Source organism: Streptopelia decaocto (assembly GCF_964273445.1).
Source record: "Streptopelia decaocto genome assembly, chromosome: 5".
In the NCBI taxonomy this organism is placed as follows: Eukaryota; Metazoa; Chordata; class Aves; order Columbiformes; family Columbidae; genus Streptopelia; species Streptopelia decaocto.
Window position 1 is genome coordinate 10,881,552 of NC_138659.1, and position 22,623 is coordinate 10,904,174.

The 22,623-nt window shown below is 42.0% G+C and overlaps 1 protein-coding gene across 1 annotated transcript in view; it reads right to left on the bottom strand.

Annotated features, from left to right (window-relative positions):
* Window positions 1-22,623, bottom strand: part of ROR1 (receptor tyrosine kinase like orphan receptor 1) — a 155,280-nt gene that overhangs the window by 18,755 nt on the left and 113,902 nt on the right. Inside the window, exons 3-4 of the mRNA XM_082053326.1 lie at window positions 20,379-20,666; window positions 18,948-18,978 (exon numbers count right to left, since the gene is read on the bottom strand). Coding sequence (XP_081909452.1) covers window positions 18,948-18,978; window positions 20,379-20,666 — 319 coding nt within the window. The remainder of the gene's footprint in view (window positions 1-18,947; window positions 18,979-20,378; window positions 20,667-22,623) is intronic.

Here is a 22,623-nt window from a genome sequence, read left to right on the forward strand (position 1 = left end):
TGTTGCGTGTATCCAATAAACCCTCTGTACATGCATTAATGCTGTATAAATTATTTGTACATTGTTAAATAAATTGTATTTTGTTCTGCACTCATGTTCCAGCTTCATGTAGAATAAAAGGAAAAGAGTTTTTACTTGGCAGGTAACCCTTAAAGCAAACAGATGAATAATATTCTGTCATACTTTCCAAAGAGCAAACCCCAGTTGCTTGTGCCTCACTTTGAAAATGGAAGCATATTGGCTCTGTTTCATAACAATATTTCAGAAATGTGAGGGCTGCATTTTACTTTGCAAAAAGAAGAGAATTGCCCAGACTTGCACGTCACTGTGTAATTTAAGGAAAAGTTCTGCGCAACATAAGCTATTGCTGTTTTGACACCCCTTTAAAGTGGCAGGGCAGCTTGGGTTTAAATGGTTCACTAGAAAAGCATAGGCATAAAATAAAAAACTAATAACACTGTCCCTTGACATCATTAAATTTACAGAGTCCCACAGCACCACTGGTACACCTGGTTCCTAAACATAATAATAATTTTTAAAACAACTCAATAAGCAAATACGATCTGCCTAAGTAACTACTTTCTTAGCTGTTATCTCACTTTGTGGACTGAGAGCTGGTTTAATATGAGGCCTCTGATCCAGAGACAGATGAATATCCAAAATTAACATGAGTTTGGGATGCAGTTGTGTATGGCTGAGCATGTGGGACACCACCAAGCGGCCCAGGCCAGTGCTCAGGCCATTTTCTGGCTGTTCTCTGCTAAAACCGGGGCAGACAAAATTCCCTCACCCCCCAAAAATCTTACAATTACCCAAAGGTACCGGGCTGAGCCTTTCTCAGGGCTGCACATCGTTGCACTCCCCTCCCCTGGTCACTTCTCGTTAGAGGATTTCAGCGCTGAAAGGAGGCAGGTTTGTGCGGACACATAAACATCACTGGTGAGAGCTGACGTGTGTTTTCTACTAACCTCATCTGGGCAGCGCGGCAGCATCCACAGTTTGGGAAGCTTAATAAAATACATCTCTCATGCAATTAATCTTTGGCAAGGATGCACCGAAGCAATTACTGTGTGTTTTTCTTCGTCATCATAAGAAAGTTTTAGTGTCTCTATCAAAATCACTCATTTTGGGGAAGCAAAAGCTGCCTAGAAAAGCTCAATAAAAACGGCCATGAATTTGATCTCAATTTTGCCCAAAAATAAATACATTAGCTGGGATGTTAGCCTCTGAGATTTACTCTTTTTCTCCTCTTAAACACTTCACAACAACCCCTTTCCTACCAAAACTCCTCCAGCAAATCCACAGCATTCCTGTGAGCGAGGGCGCTTGCTCGGCAGCTGCAGCTGGTTAGGAAACAACCCCGGTAACGGCGTTTGGATCGTTCCTGGCAGATTTCTTACATCATTATTCAAGATGAACTGCAAATCATATGCTCGTAGTTATGGAAATGGCAGGAAACTTCTTGCACTTATGTTTTGTTTGACAAAGCTATTTTGAGGTTATGTTTGGAAGGTCGCTCCGTCCAAGTTTTTTGATGCAGAGGAAAAAGAAAAAATGGAAAATGTTTTTGAGGAGCAGTCAAGCAGGATAAGATTACAAGTGCTAAACGTTGCCTCTTGTATCAAACCTTTGTAGTGCACAGAAAAACACACTCCCTCCTCCTGGATTCCCTCACGGAGCTGCAATGATCTCACACACACGTTCCTTATCCACCTCTCATCGGGCATTAACCTCCAGATAAGGAGTTTTTGATGGAACGATCATCAGCTTCACCCCATAAATCGGCTGCAGCTGCTCTGCCCTGAGCGATACCAGACTCCCCCCTGCCCCACCAGGGCTCAGGCCCTTGGACTGACAGATTTCGGGGGCGGACAGACAGGACCAGACTGTGTCACATCCACATCCAGCTCCTATACAGCGAGAGAGCAACTTTTCCACACAGGAATGGGAGAATAACACACTCTTCTGCCTCTCAAGGAGGATATACATAGTACTACAAATAGGTCATATCACAAAGGACATAACTCCAGATTGTATTCAGTCTCTAATCAGATAAAAATCCCCAATACTAAGGAATTTATTCATTATTTAGTCATGAAGTTATGGAAGTTATTTCATCGAGCAATACAATAAATTGCAAATTACATTGTGCATCTCTCCCACATATCTGATATTGTTCCCCCTCATTTTACACAGAGAAGTGCACCTCTGTGATATCTATTCAAAAATGAAACTTTAAATATAAGAGAAACATGGTCAAGGTTGAGTCACCTTTCAAATGGCTTCATCTGAATGTTAAGGGTTTTATTCCCAAATATTTTACTGCCTCTTTACAGGCATAAGGGGCCTCAGAGCAAGTGTTGCAAGTGCAACTGATACCACATGAGAAGGTCTCTCTACTTTTAACCAGGCTTTAATGCACAAGTAGCTGGGTCCTCCAAGGAGCATTGGTTTGAGAAAACAGCAGGGACAAGGGTACTTTGAACCTCTGTGATTAGAAGAGGGTGAGAATAACAACAAGCGTTTAAGTAACACCTTTCTGTTTGCCTTACATTAAGTCTCTTTCGTCAGATGTCCTTTTTTTAAGGAAAAACTAACATTTTAAATTTTCCAGTTAGCATTGCTAATGATGCCTGTCTGACAACTGCTTATTCACTGTTTACAACTGAAACGGCTCAAGTGTTCAGCAAAAGAGATTTTTCTTGCTACTGTGTGATGCACACCTACCTTTGCAATGGGACAGTCAAGTCTTCTGGAATATACAGGAAATAACCCACACGCACAAGTGAGAACATCAACAATGAAAACATTTCATGTAAAGCAAAAGACAATTTTTTATCGCATTAACACACAGATGACTTAAATAACATGGGAAAGTATCTTCATTTTCCAGCTATTTTTCCGTTCTATGTATTTCTTTTTCTCTCTCTCCTATGGAAACACATCTAAGCCTCCCAATTCTCCAGCAATGTGTCTTAAAGACCTGGTTTATTCCCTGATAAAACTGTTGCAGATTGTTCTTTGCCCAGGAAGGCAATATCCTGCAAATACAGCTTTGAACTATTCCTGACTGACAGAAAAACTTGTAAGCACCAAGAGTCAATACTGAACACTACAAAATGAGTTTCAGAACTTCTGCAGCTCATTTTATCTCTCACTAACTCTTTCCTGCTTTACCTTATTTTCTGAAGTCACAGCTTTATTTCTGCTCCTCCCTCCCCTCTCCTTCCTTCTAACATTTAATTTGTCTTATGTGACTCAAATAGGTCTTTCTTCTCATGACCTAATATTTTAACCTTAAGCATGATGAAAAACAGACTTCACAAATCCGACACTTGAATTAAAAGTGAAACACATGCCTCAGCACAAGTTAATTAAAATTAATACATATAATGTTAGCTTGTTTAAAGTATTATTTGACCAAAAATTTGCACCCATCAATAACTGCTATAGTCCACAATTGCTACAAAAGAAACAGCCACAACCATAAGCTCAAAGTAACTGCAAAAATTAGCTATAAAATCACAGGATGGTTTGGGTTGAAGGGCCCTTCCCAGCTCCCCCAGTGCCACCCCTGCCATGAGCAGGGACATCCTCACCAGCTCAGGTTGCTCAGAGCCCCGTCCAGCCTGGCCTGGGATGTCTCCAGGGATGGTTCATCCACCACCTCTCTGGGCAGCCTGGGCTAGGCTCTCCCCACCCTCAGGGGCAACAATTTCTTCCTCATGTCCAGCCTGAATCTCCCTCCTTTAGTTTAAAACCATCCGCCCAGTTGCTGAGCTTGACCCCGAGAGATGCTAGAGCACCCAGCAGGTACGGCCTTCAGCACACCAGTACCCAACACGGGCCCTGCACATCCTCAGCGTTTTGCATCACTGTCAGATGCCCCAATATCAAGTCAGATAACCATAATTAGTTGTAGATAGCTGATTTTACACGCATGGAGCTTGGATCCTCTCGATACGGTAACTCCTGCCCTGAAACGCGCATCTGTGGTTCCCTTTGATGGGACAGGCCTTACAAAGTAAGGACTAGATGGAAAAAGATTATTTGAAATTCCAGACTCCTTTAAAAAATCTAGTGGAAAGTATATTTTTCAAGTGGCCTTCCTAGGAATTATTTCAAGGTAACAATGTGGCGTTTTTCTCTGCTGATGAGCAGTCTGGAGGTTGCTGGGTTTATGAGCATAATGGTCAAATTTTGGCTGGGGTTAGCTGGTAAAGTCCAAACCAATTTTAAGCAGTTAGTCTTATTGAAATAGTTGGTCAAATTTAACAACTATGAAAACATTTAAAGTTCACGTAACTTGCAGGTCTGTCATAAATTCTGCGCCTGCCAGACACACATAAATAGAGGATCCTCAGCTGGGAATAGCCAGTCTGCTTTAAAGGGTATCGCGAGTTATATTAAACAGAGAATGTCTTGTGAAAAAGATCGCTTTTGAGATAAGAAACTCATTCTTAAGACAACAAACACGAGTGAAAATATGCTTCAGCGAAAATTAAGATCTGTCCATCCATTCCCTACTGGTAATCGGATAAGGGAAGGAGAACTTGTTTTCTTTAAAAGCATTTTGCCTCTCTACCCAGGCTGCACCGACCAGGGTGAAGCAACCACACTTCAGTAACTGCCTTGGGACCAAAATATTGACATTTTGGTTAGCCCAGAGAAGGATGCCTAGCCCTAAACTCTGAAAATCCTGATTCGAAGGGAGAACTGTAAAAATGGCAGCTTTCTACTCAGAAATGGGCCAAATCCCTTCCGAAAAAAAAAAGGGTATATGCTGCCTTTTCCTCCTGCTACCCCAAAAGCGTGAACACATTGCAACACATCTTCCTGCCTATTTTCTGGCAGCGGTATTAAGGGAATTATTTAAGTAAATTCTGACCTCTAATTTTTGTATTTCTTTTCACAGTAAATAAAGATGGAAACATCTAATTTTGCAAGGTCAACCAGCTTGAAACACTACAAGCTTAAAGCGTTTGTGTGAGCAACTCCAAGAAAAGCCCACCTTGTTAGTAAGATGTTTGTAGAAAACATGTAGGATAATGCCACTTTGCAGCTCATTTACAGCCAATAATTGGTATTCCAGCTGAAAACACCCACTTTCCTCCCTCCATAACCAACACCACATTTTCTGTGATTCAAATGGCAGAAGAAGGAAAAGGTACACATTTTTCTTGACTTGTCTAAGTTTGCATAGTAAGCAACTTATTGGTATTTACCCACTAATAAAACAATCCAAATTGCTTTATATAGTTTTATTATCCCAATGTGTCAGCAATTGAGAATAGTAATTTGATCGAATTTTGTGTTAGAACTAACTACACTAAATTGCCACTGTGAAAGGATGATGAATGTCTAAGATATTTTATACATGATTACTTGGGCACTTTGATGCAAATGATATTTGGGGTACTCAGAACATCCATCTGTACCGTTTCTCAGCACCAAAGTGCAGCCGTGTCTGCCGGACTTCCTACCTGTCTCTGCAAGACGTGGTGGGCGTGACACCAACATTTCATCTGTAATTCTGAAATTAATAGGTACTGATAAAGTTATATGCATGTTATGTATTATATTAAGGCATTCCCTCACTGAAAAAATATTATTTAAGATAATAGAACTGTTTCTAGAACCTTGTATTAATAGTCTGTCTCGGCATACTTTTGCAGTTGTACTTTATCAAATCTAAAAGCTGTTTTTTATCTTTGAGTAGGTAAAATGCTGGTTTGTATCAATACTAACTCTTATCGCAGTCTGGTAATATATAACATGCATTTTACAACTGCATAAAAAATTAGATGAGTGTTAAGCTAAACATCATTTAAAAAGGCATGCACACATACCATCCATGCAGCAAAGCCGTTTATGCACAGTATGTGAGAGACAAAAATCAAAGGAAACACTGGTATTTATAAACCATTGCTCCCTTTATACAGCTGAGGAACTTTATTTCGGCAAAACCACGATTGCCTATTTTGTCTCACAAAAACGCCTTATATTCCAAGGATGGAGGAACATGCCTGTGTTATTCACACTAAGGAAAAACACAGAGCAGCTTTACAGAAAGCTGTGGGTTTATCCCCAAGCAGCGGGGATCAGCCTCAGAAACAGCCGCAGCTCCTGATGCCAACTCTTGCCCCAAACACGGCTCCCAATGCAAAGCAAAAATTCTCCAGATCACTCCTTCGCATTTCTCATTCCTAAAATAATATTTTCACTCGTTATCTTTTGTTCCTTTCACATCTGCAAAAGCCAGTACACTCATGGAAGGTCAAATCTTCATCTGCTACTTTTGCCTGGGCTAATACGCATCTACTGAGGAGGAAAAATTCAGACCATGGAATTTTAAATAAATGCTAAAATTTTCCATGAGATGCTAAAATCACACAAGGAAACCAGCATAGTTTAAAAGGCTTTTACAATGTTTTTAAGTCCAAGATTAAGAGATTCTGCTATAATTCATATTTGTTTCTCATAAGATGGAAAGGACAGAACTATCAACAATAACAAAGAGAAAATGCATTTAAAAAAACCCCCACATATAAATACAACAAAATAGTTTCTATTCCAAAAGTACTTAAAGAAGACATTAGAGAGCACCTACTAAAACCAGACCTTTTACACACAGCGGGTCAAGACAGTTTGCATCCAAGAATTGTAAAAGACAAGGTCTCTGTGATCTCTTCATGGCTGTTGACTGAACTGACGCGGTCATGGAAAAAGACCCAAGAGACTCCAAGTCCACCGGCCTCACACCCTCCAAGACAAAACAGAGCAATGGCTGCAGCGAAGCCCAAACAACAGAGGATGTGAGGAGGTAACGGAGCTGGTGGCAATTCCCAGGAGCTCCTGGGAAAGAGACCTCTCAGACGTGCTTTGGCCAAGTCAAGAGTTGGGTTGTAAAAATAACAATGTTTGTATATTTAGAATCTTACAAAGGCATTTGGCTTGACACAGCACAAGCATGTTCAGAAATTAAAGACAGATAAAATCAACACAACACTTCTTTTCTTTTTTTTTTTTTCTATCCCAAGCATGCGCTCTACTTAATTCAAACCCACCAGATTTGGAACATAACATAATGGAGAGAAGTACTACAGCCTGTGCTGTCCCAGGATGGGCAGATGGAGAACTGCAATGGTCTCTTCTCACCTCTGAAACCTCCGAATCTCTAAACTAGCCGTGAACCTTGAAAAGGGATCGGTTTGCAAAGTGTTCTTGGTGCTAATTGCCGGGCAGAACTGTGGCAAAAGAATGTGCTCATTCATCTCAAGCAAAATCAGGACTGAGGGAAAATTTATTTATTTAAAGTGAATTTACTGACACGAGAAATTTGCCTGGAAAACTATGGCAGGGTAACATTTGCGATTAATTTTTGCTTAACACGGACCTCTGTTGGCTCAGGCATCAATAATGGCATCCAGCGAATCACAGGTCAGATGATAACTGCTTTTCTTCCCCACCGAGGTAACCACACATATTTTCCTGTTAACAAGATCAATAAACCTGACACATTCTGAAATCTATGATTAACTCCTTTTACAGTATTTGAAGCCGCCCAGGGTTATTGCTTTGAACGGCCAGAGCTAGAGCCTCATGTGTGTTTCTAATTATCAGGATAAATAATCTAACACCTTATAATCTTCTTCCTCACACTTAATGATTTTGTGATGAAGTAACACAAATTGCGATTGAGTAGGTAACTACCTACAGGTGGCTGCACAACTATGTTTTCTTTATAGGAAAAGTCATTCTGAAGGTTTAACACCGTATTGCAGTAGTGAAAGCACCTTGGGTCAATACAGATTTATTCCGATTTTTAATGTTTTTACTAGACTGAATAAACACTTGCCCCAAGACCAAACCCAGTGGTTCTAAAGGTTGCGGAAGCCCAGGGTAAACTCTTAAGTTGAGGTTGGTGTGATTGACACATCCTTGCAACAAGGAGCCGCACAGTTATTTCAGGGTGGGGATTGTTCCCTCCAGCTTCACGTGGGCTTTCACAGCCCCTTCATCACCAGGCTTTTGCTCACACGCTTTGGATGATGGCTGATGACAGTGTGGCTGCCAATGGTATTGGGTGGCCCTTTGCTGATTTTCAGGGGGTCTTCATAGGAGAGATGCGTTTGAGCATGGGGACACCTGGAGCATGCCCATACTCATCCCGCCCCGGGCCGGAGGAGCTTGTTCCCAGCATGGACACTGGGCCAGCCCAAAGGAGGTAGGACACTAAAGGTGGAAGGAGAAACAACCCATCCTCACTGAACCACTTATGAAATCAGAAGATGCCCTCAGTACAGGAAAGACATGGACACGTCGAAGAGGGTCTGTGGGAAGCCACCAAGATGATCCGAGGCTGGAACAGCTCTGCTGTGAGGACAGGCTGAGAGAGTTGGGGTGTTCAGCTGGCAGAAGAGAAGCTCCGGGGAGACCTTGTTGGGGCCTTTCTGTGCTTAAAAGGGGCTGATAAGAAAGATGGGGACAGACTTTTGAGCAGGGCCTGTTGTGACAGGACAAGGGGTGATGCTTTTAAACTGAAGAAGGGGAGATTCAGGCTGGACACGAGGAAGAAATTGTTGCCCCTGAGGGTGGTGAGAGCCTGGCCCAGGTTGGCCAGAGAGGTGGTGGATGAACCATCCCTGGAGACATCCCAGGCCAGGCTGGACGGGGCTCTGAGCAACCTGAGCTGGTGAAGATGTCCCTGCTCATGGCAGGGGTGGCACTGGGGGAGCTGGGACGGTCCCTTCGACCCAAAATATTCTGTGATTCTAAGACCTGAAGATACATGGGGGGTGATGAGGAAGGAACCCACTGGCTGGGGCAGAGATTTTGAGGGACAAGCAGAGGTCCAGCACACGGTGTCAGGTCCCAGCCCTGGGATGTCTCAGTGGGGTAAAAGCAAAGTGCTGAGTCTGTGTGAAGGGGAGGAGAAGACTCAGTGCCCGTGGGAAGCGGGGGCAGGAGAAGGGGACTGCATACGGGCAGAGACGGCTTTTCATGTGGGTGAACAAGAGCCCAGGACAGGGAACAAATCCATCGCACACAGGCCACAGGCATTGCCTGTCCCTCTTCCAGAACCCACACTTTGTTTGTAATACTGTAATTATTTTTATCACTATTTTTTGTTTTCCTGAATAATTCCTACCACAACCAGCCGGACCTTTCACTACTCTAATATTTCAAATTCTTCACCTTAATTCACTTTTCAAGTTGCTGGTAGCACAGCTGGCGGATAAAACAAAAACCTGCTTGAAGTTTTGCCCAGAGCTGAGCCATTTCATGCCATTACAACCTGATGAAGCTCCAAAAGATCCCTAATTGATCCTCCTTTTCTTGGTTCCCCATTGACACAAACTGAAAATAGCAGAAGAGGATTTGTTTAAGGAATATCAACAACAGCTGGGCATTAAAGTAAAAGAAGAACAAAATGAGTAAGAGATTGAGATTTGCCCACTGAGATTTTACTGCGTGGTTATGCAGGATATTTTATTACAACCACAGAAACATTATAGGCCTTTAAACAGGATTTCCCTTATAATTAAAGGCCTTATGGCGTAAGGGAATCTCACCGTACCTTGGAGATGACCTCAGACATTAAATGGTTTCTGAAATGTTTGACTATTTCCTTATTTCACCCCTTACACCTGACCAGCTCCCATGGCTGCGCAAACACAGGAAAATGTTTTAAGGACATTCGACCACCAGAAGCTTCGGGTGTTGAAGTAAAACATGGCCAGACAAGACTTTTAAACACACTTGCTCCACACAACAAAAGTTCCATTTTCTCTTTCAGAAAATCACAATAAAGATGACTGATTCACAATTTCATTTGTCAGTTTTCTGACCTAGTTACACTCAACCCATTCCACGACAGCTAGAAATTATTTCATACCACAGGTTCGTGACACAAGTGTACGATTATTTCCCTTCTTTCCTCCTACATCTACAGACCTTTACACTCATTTCCCCCCAAATAACACCTGTACACATTGGGCTGGTGGGGAGGAAAATCAAGGTTTCCAGTCTTCTTTTTTTGTTGTTTTTAGACTGCTTAAGATGGACCAGCAAACCTCCAAAATATCACAGAAAGCTCCAAAAGCCAAAACAACAGTACCCATCTGTATTTTAGCAACTCCTAGATGAAGAGCCATTGAAGAAGATGCTGTATTGTGAATATATGTAAATAAAACAGACCAATAATTTCTGCTAGAAACTTCTAAGATACCACATTGTCTGAGCACAACACAAATCAGCTCTAATCACACGTGAATCAGAGACAGTCTGAAAGACAATTTTTTATTTGCCCTTTTTGAGGACAAGACAGACATTCAGGGCAAGACCTCTCCAAAATAAAGCGGCACAAAGACAGGCTCTGTTTAGCCACTACTGTAACCTGACCCGCTCCAGGAAGGGTGAAACTAATTGTAATATTGTCAGATCTTGCCTCACGGCCTTGGGGCTCAAAGAAATCCTTGTAAGTAATTTAAATTGCCCTTACGATTAGAGCTATGCAAGAATTTTTTTGATGAAAATTGTCTTGGAGAGAAAAACATCATCTTCCAAAAACTGGAATGTTTCACAAAAACACAGTGGTTTGGACAAAATTGCCACTGAAATCTTTTAGCGGCTCCAGAAGGAGTTTTTGGGTTGGCCTCAAAATAGGTATTATCTGGAATAACCACAAGAAATAGGGGGAAAGCAGGTTATAGCTCTGCTCTTCCTCCTCTCAAGTGAGTATATGCTGGGCTAGGGGCTATGAAACACTGATTTTCTGAGAAAAATGCCTAGTGGTCTCTAACATGAAATAAAGCCAAATATTGAAGGCTCCACTACTTTTTTCCAACCAGTCCTAGGACCAGGCTTAATGTGGAGCTTAGGAGCATGGGTCCTCTGTCCTGGGGTGGATTCAACTCCTACCCAGAGAACTTATGCCAGGGAGTTCGGTGGGAAAAAGGCCTCTGTGTGACGTTAAACATATACAACATGAATAGGAACAATATTTGGCAGGTCTGATTATTTGGTTTCACTCACAAGGCTCAGTTTATCATCAAACTCAGTCAGACAAAGATTACCGACTAGGTATAATGACCTTTTTTTCTTTTTCTTTTTATAAATATCTTTTTCCATGCTTTTTTTTTTGCGGGATCCCTTCCCCTTTTTTTTAAATATCTCCATAAACACAATACCCTGATGCCTGCAAGAGAATATCAGGGTCAGTAATGCAACTTTTCAGCCTTTCCTGATTTTTTTCTTTCCTTTCTGTTGCCAAACAGAAGAACCATCAAAATGATCCTCACGTTGCTGCTTCTTAAACGAATCAGGAAAATACACACACAGTCTGTAACTTGGGGTCAAATTATAGAATTACAGGATTTCTTTAAGTGATTGTATAAACATCGATAATTGAGATCACCAATTAGAGAAGGGAAAATCTATCCTCTACTGAGACCCTGTGTGTCAGCCTCCCCAGGCTCCTGCATGGGATTTGAGATCTTCCTAGATTTGCAGTGTTAAAAAATGACAATAAGGTATCTGAGCCTAGTTTACAACGACAGCACAAATTCACCTTCCCGTGTTTATCAAACATGACCAGACAAGCTCAGTGCAACAGGACTAACGCAGCAAGGCTAAATTAACATGCTAAAACCAAGCTAAATATAAAAAAGCACAAGACCTGATCCAGTATTCCTAACAAGATGAAAGACGAGCACTTTCTAAGCAAGTAAAAGCAATTTCATCTTCTCATCTTCACGTCCATTATGCAACTGGGTTGTATTAGAGCCTCGTAGAAATAAAAGTCCAAATACTCTCCAAATACTGACTGCAGCACTCCACAAAGGCCATTTCTATACCAAAAATTTATTTGCACATGTAGTTGCTATGGGTGATCCTGCACAGACTGAAAACAAATCCAGTTCTTAATAGCACATTGTCTTTTCCCCTGCATTACAAAAATGCACTAGGGAACCCTGGTTGCCCGTATCCAAGTCATAACGTATTATACCATATTTCCTCCTCCCTCCACATGGAAAAAAATACTGACATCAGTGTAATTAATTTCTTTTCAGGTAGTACAGCTATGTGTCCATACTGTGCCATACCTTCCCATGGTGCCGTGTGAAGACAGAAGAGCTTTCTGTTTGCAGCACAGGCAGATAAAAGCGGACCACTTCAGCCAAAATGTATAAAAATATTTATCAGATACTCATTTAAAAGTGAAAAGGACTTTCTAAGGTCAGCCTTTCTCCAAACTACAGGCTAGTTTCTTTTCTGTGGACTCAGCACAGCATAACACAATTTAACCCACTTCACTAGGAAGAGCTGAGGCAAAGGACTGGGATTTCTGCAGCATTGCTCACATGAAAACCAGGGGACGATGCACGGCTGCAGCAGACAGGAACAGTCATCCAGCTGCAAAGGTTTTGGTATGCGCCTCCAGAGATGGAGGTCAATTCTCTATTTTGTTAGAGGCTACAACAGCCTGGACAAACCAGCCCAGGGTGTCAGACCCAGCCAAAGCGACCAGCGCGACTGCAGCTGCAGCTGAAGCAGCACCAACAGCGGCACTTCAGGCAACTGAAACACCTTTAATCTTGCTCTGGCTCAGTTTCCCGTATGTGGTCTGGGAGATAAGAAGAGGTACAGAGGCAAAGGACCTTTGTGTTTCTCAGATAATGGGTATATTTAGCTACGTAAGTACCTCGAGGTAGATAAAAAGCACTAGAATACTGACTATAATGAAGTCATTTAACACAAGACACAAAGATGGGTTCCTAAATTCTGTACTACATTTACTCCGAGGTTTTAATTTATTTTTGCTTGCTCAGGAAAGTCCATGACCATGCCCCCTCCTAAACCATACGCCGCGGTGCCTCAGCAGTCACCTCAGTGCCCATGACGCTACAGGAACATCTCAACGAAAATCCCAGCAGAACCACCAGAACAAGGGAAAAGGTGAGACAGTGGCACAGCAGATAAGTGTGCACCAGATCAAAGACCCAGTGAAGAGCGCAAGTCCAGCTCTCCCTGGAAACATTTCATTTCCACGACTGGCAGATAATCCGACTCTCAGACCCTGGCAAAACTCAGGGAGTATTATTTTCGCTTGAATGAAGTAATACAGCAGAACCAAACATGGTTTCTGTCAGCATCAGCCACTCAGACTTCATCTTCATACTGCGTGATTTTTTTTTTGCACAAATATATTTATATTGGCCTCCACATAGAATATCCCACTTTACATTTCAGCCCCTATACATCGTATGCACCGGTTGTTGCATCACCACACAGCAGGGCTATAAAAGACCCTGTGCTAAAACTCCTGGGACTTGCCTTCAGCCCTCATTCAACATTCCCACCCTCACTAACCTACACAGAGGTAGTTTCTACAACAGTGACAAAACATGTTACAGGACTGGAAATCAGTACGTCTCCTTCGGCAAGATCCTGGGGGTCAAACATGGATCCCAGCCCTGGGGTGCTCGGGATGCTGCTGAAGCAGCTCCCTCGTGAATCCACTCTTGCTTCTTTATCGGCATTTTTTCTCCTACAAAATTTAGCTTCTACGGTGAAAAGGGAAAAGTTTGTTAGTTTTTAAAATCCACAATCAAACACACAGTTGGCCGAGTCTCACCTGGATGCTGGCCAGTGGTGATGTGTTTTCCCACTGAAGGAACCACACTGACATCCAGTCACACGGAGCCACTGTACAAAAGATCTGTTTTACTAAAAAACCCAGATGTGTTTAACTAAGACAAAAAAAAAAAAACCTTAATCACTGAAAAAGAGGATGGGAGAATCCTGTGGGGTTTGTGGTTTCACAAGCCTTGCAAGCTATTTCTGGGAATCACAAACCCCATTTGATTTCATGAATCAAATGCCCCTTAAAATTACAGCCTCTCCTCCTCTCCTCATTCTCAGTGGTTATATAAAGAATAAAACAATACCATATTGGGGTTATATAAATAGAAAAGGCCCCTCTAAGAATAAAAGGACTGTTGAAGAGCAATACAGACACATGGACTGTATAGACCCTACTCAGGATGGTATATACATCTAGTCTGATTTACATTCATGTCGCTGTCTCTCTGCCACCCAGTAACCACTGCACATCCAAGAGCAGCAATACTTTCTTCCTGTAAAACCCAAACCACCATGTCTTGCGAGCTTACAGAACACTTCCAAAAGGTGACATGCTGTTCTTCCCAAGCTTCCACTGTAATAAAGTCAAAAGTCTCCCTTGTGCTCCACCTCCTCTCATTTCAGTGACTTGCGCCCAGGATTCCTCCTGGAGAGGGTGAAGTTCAGGGCAAGCGCAGAGGCATCGCTCCAGGTAGTGGAACAATACAGAATGAGAAATAAAGGACAATAATAATAATGGAAAAGACTGGGCAAACAACCATTTTCAAAGCCAAAGTATGTCTATTGTTATATGAAATTCTCTCATCTGGAAACTGCTGTGTTCTGACCTCAGCCCTTTCTGATTTTAATCTCAGTAACAACCAGAGAGACTCGAGATCAAGATACACACATCTATGTCCTTCAAGGATGAAACCTTGCCATGGATGATGGGTAAAAAGTGAGTTTCAAAGTGATGTGAAGCATGGAAACTTCAAAAATCATGCTGAAGCTATGGTCTTCCAGGTAATTTTTAGAAGCAATGGCTACAGTCGTGTGCATGTATGTGTGTAAAATACATAAGACACACAGAAATACGCAGCGCACAAGTAAACACTGAGACATGCTGGAAAATAGTTAACTAGCAAAAGGCTCTCTTTGATCTTCCTCAAATTAGTCCATTAATTCGACTCATATATTTCATGAAAAAAAAAGGGGGGTTAAATTAGCTGGTGGTGGCCTTTTCCACCAAGAAAGAGCCAGCCAGACCTGACTTATCTGCCAGGAGTTTGTGCCTGTTGTGGAGGTGCCCTTGACACCATCCACTTTATGGAAACTATTCCAGCATCACCCCATCCCCAGGCTGGGGACAGAGGCTCCAGCACTCGCCCCACAGCTCATCCAGCTGCTCGTAACTGCCGCTGTATCTGTAGCACCTTCCGGAAAAATGGAAGATAAAATAATGATTTATTTATAAAGCAGGAGCGTGGGCTGTTGTCTCTTTTTTCGAAAGCAAAGTTTCTTCAAGCTATGTCAGAGACGCAGAGCAGCAGAGCACGTTAATGGAATGTAACTCCATGGCCTCGCAGATAAGGGCTTTAAAGCCGAGCTCTGCCAAACTCAGGAGAGTTAAAGGAAGGACGTTCAGGTCAGCCCATGTTCACACTACAGCAATATCCTTGGTTATTGATTTCCTTACAGACTGCAGGGGTGTGTTTCTGCTGGAATTTCTTTCATTGGCTTCAGACTGATTTGCAAATCAGACCTTGGCTCTAGCTAACTGTAACAGTGCTTACGAAAACCAGAAAGAATAAGGATGTAACACACACATTAACTATTATGTTATCTAGCATTGCCTGTCCTATTTTACAGAAGTCATCCATTTCATCATTTTACTTTTAAGCTACAGCTGGCTCATCTATTTTTCTGCCATCGCATTGGTGCAGAACTCTGCACCTATAAATTATGTGGAGAAGAAGTGCTGAGCATATGGATTTTTTTTTAAAAAAACCCCATGAACCTCAAATTAAATCCTTAAATGAACAGAACCTTCCACTCATGGCAGATTGATAAAGACAAGATGGGAAAAACATGCTCACCGAACAAGGCTGCTACTTGTTGTCTATTTTGTTCATTGCTTTACCACAGGAGAAGAAACTAATGCTGATATGGCAGTACAAGTTTTCATTTCCACAACATCTTTCAAAGTGCTTCTGTATTTAACCTTCATTTAGCCACTGTAAAATAGGACGATACATCCCTGTGATGATAAACAGTAAGTGTCCATGTGCTCAGAGCAACACCAGCGGGCACAGAGAGGGAAAAGAGACAGGGGTTCCCATGACTGTATTTTGGGGAACTGAAATCAGCTGAACCCATGGAACCACATGCAGTTTAATGAGGGCACCAGGACTAATGCCCTAAACTTTTGAGAAAACAGCAGGAAAATATTTTGTGACCCAGCTTCCAGAACTGTTCCTTGAAGAAAGGGTTTCCCCATGGGACTCCCATGAGTCTTAAATGACAGGGAGGAAGGTCGCCACGTAGTACATCTGTCACTTGGGAATTTGAAAACCGAGGCTGGCGTAGATGGGGTTGGTTTTCACAGATAAAAGCAGGGATTTCTCGTAATTATACCTACTGCTTATCTAATAGCAATAAGGAATGCTAAAATGGCATTGAGACTACGAAACAACAAAATAGTCCGAGGGCCAATGCATTTGCAGCATCTGAGAGGGAACAGGCTCCAAGTTCTCTTCATATCTGAAGAAATTTTCAATCCAAATACCAGGAAAAAATGAGGTATTAATCTCTAGAACAACTTAATTTATATTGTTTTTCAGACAAGAAAATTTAGCAGAGCTGCACACAATGCCCTGCATCTGCTGCAGAGTTCTGCTGCCTTTAGCCAGCACTTTTTCAAATGCTTTTTTGGCGACACTTACTATGTAACGTGGGATCACTCTTACCACAAGCACCTCCACCAAACTTTCATTAATTTCATAGCTATGAATTCATTTGCCAGCTTGTATGGGGAGAAAGCCATGCATGAGTAGGCTGTGAGACACCTAAGGTACTGTTTTCATGGAAAGAACAGCAAACGGTGATGAACAGATTTCGAGGCGCTTTCCCTCCTGCATCCCACACCATCTCTCTTTGTAATTTCGTCTCACAGTGCTGGACCAAACCTGCTGCTGCTCTTGCACACACACCACTGACAGCAGATATGAACTAGGTCTGAGGTGACGTACACTGACCTTTTTTTCACTCTAATTTATTATGAGTCCCAAGTTTATTATTTCTTTGTCATGAGCTCCTTCCCCATTCTCTTATTTCATAGATTAAATGTGGTCAGCTCTACAGGAATGTAAATGTTCTCTAATCAGTAAAATGGAGATCCCTCTGCACAGTTCTTTGGACATTTCTCTGCAATGTTTAGTATAATGTGACCTCTTACTAGACAGAGCCCACAACCTCCCAGGGTAATGAAGTGTGATTAAATATCATTTTTGGTTACAAAATTATAAGGCACAATTGTAACTACACTATTAAAGAGGGAGTCTCACTTTATTTTCACCTTTTCACATTCTTTGTGTTTGCACCCACATATACCAATGGGCAGCAAATGCTGAAAAGAAAATTAAGTCACTTTAAAGGCAATTTAATATTTGATACAGAACATATAGTGATTGATTGTTCCCTGGAATAAGACAGGGTTGTGTTAAACTAGAGGAAGGGTGTTTGGCTCAGGTGGAGTGTAGTACTCCTATTCTTTGAACTAGCTCTCATGACTTTAGTTTGGTTGTTCTCACAGTTGGGACGATGCTGTGTAGGCACCTTAGAGCTCAGCCCAGCTCTCACTGAATTAGCGGAACCATTTGCTGTTACTTCTCCATAACTGGGTGAGGCTTTCTGCTAGTTAAATGTGGTCTTCAACCCAAAACCCTGCCAGGAAGAAAAATGGGAAAAAGGTTCCCAAATCTATTCTGTTTTTAAAAAGCGAGGCAATCCAGAGTGGCCCGGAGAGAGAAATTCCAGCACAGCTCTGCTTTCTGTGTTGGCCCATCAAGGATGTGCTGCTTAACCTTACAAATTTCAGAAACCCCAGACTAGGTGGAAGCATACACAAAGTACTCATCAACTCAAGTCATTCATTAAGTCTCCAAACTGCTAACGAGCACAACAGCCCCCACTTCCCACAGCACCAAGAAGCTTTCCTCCCCAGAACACCACAGTCACCAAAAGGAATTTATTGTAAGTCCAAGCAAAACAAACCTGGTAACTTCGTGTCAGGTACCTTCAAACGGGAAGACAAAAGCACATTTTATGAGGTTCCATTAGAGGGCATCCTAGTATGTCCTTTTGGGGTCAGATGCTTCCCCTAATTTATATCCCCTAATATTTTGTAGACCATCTTCTGTAAGGACAGTCAGGAATATTCACATCCCCCAACTTCTGTATCCCTTGTAATTGTATTAATAGCTTCATTTTATGTTTTACATGGTACTGTATTTCTCTTCTAAAAGCGCAGCTTCCCTCACCAGAGAGGCAGGTTTTCAGTATTGTTCCATGGACATAAAAAGAGAAAAAGCTGGACATGCTATCATAAAATTAATTTCAAACTACAAAACAGCTGAAGATCACACTTGAAAACAATACGGGACTGTAAAAGGTGAACAAGTTTGATCACGTAGCTTGAAACTAGAGGGGAAGATAAATGCACGTTTTCAAAAGCTACCGAAAACAGAAGCTCCACGGCTGAAATACAACGCTGCAACTGCTCAGACCCAGCAGCAGGAGTGGAACCTGAGCTCCAGGACACAGGGAGCTGTTGTAAAAACAGCCGCTACTCACACCCGCGTACTCGATCTTCAAAACTTCAGTTTTAAGACAGTTTACTAATACAGGCACAGAGAGATACAGATACAGCTTATGACCATCAGTCCCCTTAAAATCAGCAAAAAGCTCCTGGGTAGTAAAATCTACTTATAGTGATAAATATTTCCCAGAGTGGGCTGTGACATGTCTGAAGATCAATTTCTACTCATACCTGTAGGTACACTGAAATAATTTCAGACTGAAGGCACTAGAGGATCTAAAGGTAATAATACTGGAAATTAAGAAGTCTAGTGTAAGAAATAGGAGTTGACATGATAACATGAAAATATATCTACGAGACAGATAATTCAGTTACAATAAATTACCATACTATCTGACTTAAAGCGGAATGTAGAAGTGGTCCTGTCACACAAAAAGAAAAATGAACTTCTGACTGCCGAAATGCAAGATTAATGAATCGACATAACAGACATGAAACAACTTACGATGATCCTGGACTTGCTGTTGGCGGGGGACCTGGAAAAGTGACAGAAGAAAAACAGCGTGATGAGTTATGGCGAGGTAGCGAGCAGGAAGCTTTTGAAAACCTTTTAAAAGATAAAAGTAGCAGTCTGTCATGTTGGATGTGGTTTATGCAGTTTAACAGACGAGCTGCAGCTTCTCAGTACCAAAGACAAGAGGGTGACTGTCTGCAAAGCACCGTAGACGAGGACAATAAACAGGTGAGACACTCGTCCTGCAGATCAGCCCTGTCTTGGGCCATCACAGAAAAGGTCACAGCAAACCACAGGAGGCTTGTACAAAAGCATGTTGTAACTATAACTGGGAGAAAACAGCATCATTTCCCCCTATCAATCTTCATTATTTCTCCGGGAATTCATCCTAGGCCTGATTCAGAGGCACTGATTGAATTTGTTGTGAGCTCAGCGAGCTTTTGCCAGGAGGGTTTCATTGATATGGCCCTCGGTGCTTCAGTTTTGGCAGTTCTGGAAGGGCTGAGTGGGCTGGAGTTTGGCCGCAGCAGATTTCAGGGGACTTCATACTAATGAATATTTGCTCTAGAAATGGAATTGTGAGATTAAATATCGCTCTGGTCAGAAAAAAGAAAAATACTCAGTGTTTTCTGCAGGAGCACCTATGAAAGCATCATTGCTCAGATAAAAATCTACACTTCACATAAAGGCTAAAGGACAGCAACTGCCTTATGAAAGAACATCTAATGATTAATTTCTTATTGGAATTTTGAAAATTTGGGAGATTTATGAAACTCTTCACATCCATCATTCATTGTGTGTTACTTGCCCATTTTGTAAGGGGATTAACTACAATTCTCTGCAAACATCTTCACTACAGTGAATTATTCCCCTCTGAAACGTGGTGGTGGAGGAGAACACACACAAAACCTGTTTCTTGTTTGGAATCATCTCAGTCATAAGATTAGTTTTGAAGGCAATTATATATATATGTAAACTTTGAAGAAAAAGGGCTTATTTTACCTGCCAGACACACATATATATATATATATATATATCAATATCACTAACCAGCCTACAGCGCAAGCTGAAATGTCTCACTTACAGGAGGTCACTCCAGCACTTGAGAATAAAATAGTTTTTTCTTGTTTGGCCCAAACCCACTCAGGTAGCGTATTAACGAACCCTGCTGTTTAGCGACCCCGGCACTTCAGCCCTGCTTCCAGTGGGCTTTTATTAGAGTAAAAGCCACCATTAAGCTGCCAACAGGAGCATCTCAGGAAAACAGGCAGCGAGGATATGCTGCCATCCCAGAGAGGCTCCCAAATTTAGGCTGAATGAGACCAGCCAATACCACTACATCAGTGTGTTCATTTTCAATGGATAAATGTGCTTTTCTCTGCAGCTGTAACAGTTTGCATGGCTTAAAAGGAGCAAACTTACCGAATTTTACAAACAGCACACCCGTCGTAGAGACAGTCTTCCTGCCGTTAGTCGCCACGCACTGGAAGTAGCCGGTGTCCGTCGTGTCGAGGTTCCTTATTCGCAGCCGAGACCCGTAGCTTGTGGCACGGAAGGAAATTCTCCGGGGCTCCTGGACCACCGGAGCGTCGTTCTTCAGCCAGCGGACCGTGGGAGGAGGGTTGCCAGAGACTTTGCAGTGCAGCTCAGCGGTCTGACCCAGGGTGGTGGTGATGTTGTTCATAGGTTCATCAAGCGTCAAGAAGTAATCTGTGGTAGAAAAGAAGGGTGAATAAAGGATTCCAGCTCAGGAAGTGTCATTTATGGAAAGCTAGATGGACTAGATGATCTTTTGAGGTCCCTTCCAATCCCTAACATTCTGTGATTCATGCTTGTCTTTGAAAGGAAAATAAAGCAAGTGACTATTAAATTTAGCAGAAAATTATAATACTTGTTAATTGATGTTTCAGGGCCAGCAATAGTATTGCAGGGTAATAAAAGGAACAGATTTTGGAATTTCCATTACACTACAGTAACGCTGTATTTCTTGAAAACTTATCCTCCTTCATACACTCATGGATTCCCTCTGCTGTCTCAACATCATCCTATCTGGCTTCAGAAAAAGAAGGTAACACTGCTTCTCCTTTTTCTTTTATTTTTCCTTTTTGTTAACCAATAAACATGAAAAAAATGTATCAGAAAGCTGGATGCTCGTTTTCATGCCTCTGCCTATGCAGATCTGCCCCTGTTCACATTAAGACCCACAAAATATAGCAGTATAAGAAATTAATTGCTCAGAAGTGAAGATCTCAGAGCCATTTTTAATTGATTTGCAGAGCGGTGCAGACAGCATGTTGTCAATGATTTTGTAAGAACTAACTGCACACATGGAGGAATAAGCACCATGTCTAGGAGACAAATGCTTATTTTTCTCAGTATTTCCTTTGCTAAGAATACTAAAGTTTATCTTAAATCTGAAATAGGTCTCATGATAGGTGCAAGCAGAAGATCAAGAATTATTCTGTTAAGATGGAGAATGTTAAATCAAAATTTAGCAAAATTAATCTCTTCTAATCTGTTCATGAGTGTTGCCTTCTCCTGTCAAGTGCTATTTCATTCTGCATCGTTCATGAAAAGGGCCTTTTCTAGTTAACTGTATTCAACATTTAATTAAATCCTTTAAAGGCAGAGAGTGAGATGGATTGGGGACGGGGAATGGAATACGTGGGCTTTCATCTCCGTGCCACAGGTTTAGACCTAACAGTGGTCATTAGCGGCCAAACCCCATTATCGTCTGCTCCTGTCTCAGCAGGGCGGCCAAGAATGAGAAATGCAAGGCTGAGCTTTGCTTCTGTGCCCCCAGAGCCAACCCGGCAGGTCAGGAAAAGCCCATCAGTAAATAAACTTGTGCAGTGCTGCTTATGCTCCATCGTGCTGGGGTGCATCTGCTGTTAAGTCCAGCAGTAAGCCTGCCTAAAAGCACAAAAAAATCTCCAGTATGTATAAAACCAGCTTAGCCAACTAACGTGGCTAACTAATCCACTTTCCTAATTACTTATTTTAACCGTGTCTTTACTAGCTACTCCATTATGTTTTGTGTATATCAGTATCTCTTTCCTTCGTATTTAATCTCTTTAGCACATAAGCTCTCCCCCTGTATTTGCACAGCACTTTATACAAGGCGTCCCTGTTCTCGCTTGGTCCCGAGGAGCCACGAGGATCAACGTTTTGCACAAAGGCGCTGCCCACACGTATTTTTTTTCCCTGATCAATGAGTCTTTTAACGTGCAGGTAGGAAACTATGCAAAATCTTACTGTTAGCTCTGCTCCCATGGATTTAATTAGTTAAGAAAACTGTGTATGGGGTAAAAAGGGGAGAGATCGCAGCTCTCAGTGAGGACAGACCCCAGGGTCTGATGTCTTTTGCCAGAGGTGTCAGCCTGGCCTTCCAGCTCCCCGGAATCATTTCTTTGTGCTTCATCGCACAACTAGAAGTGTTTCTGACTCGCTATCTTAACAACCTCACCGGGAAGCACAATCGAGGTCAGCGCATGTATCCGTGGGTTCTCGCCACAATCTGGGTTTAATAAAATCACACTAGCAGCATGGAACTGGATAACCACACTTAATTATCCAATGTAACATTTCTGTACCACAGTCATTTATGTAATCCCTGATAACATTTCAAAGACTGGTTCAGATATCTACAGTGTAACACAGCCAGAAA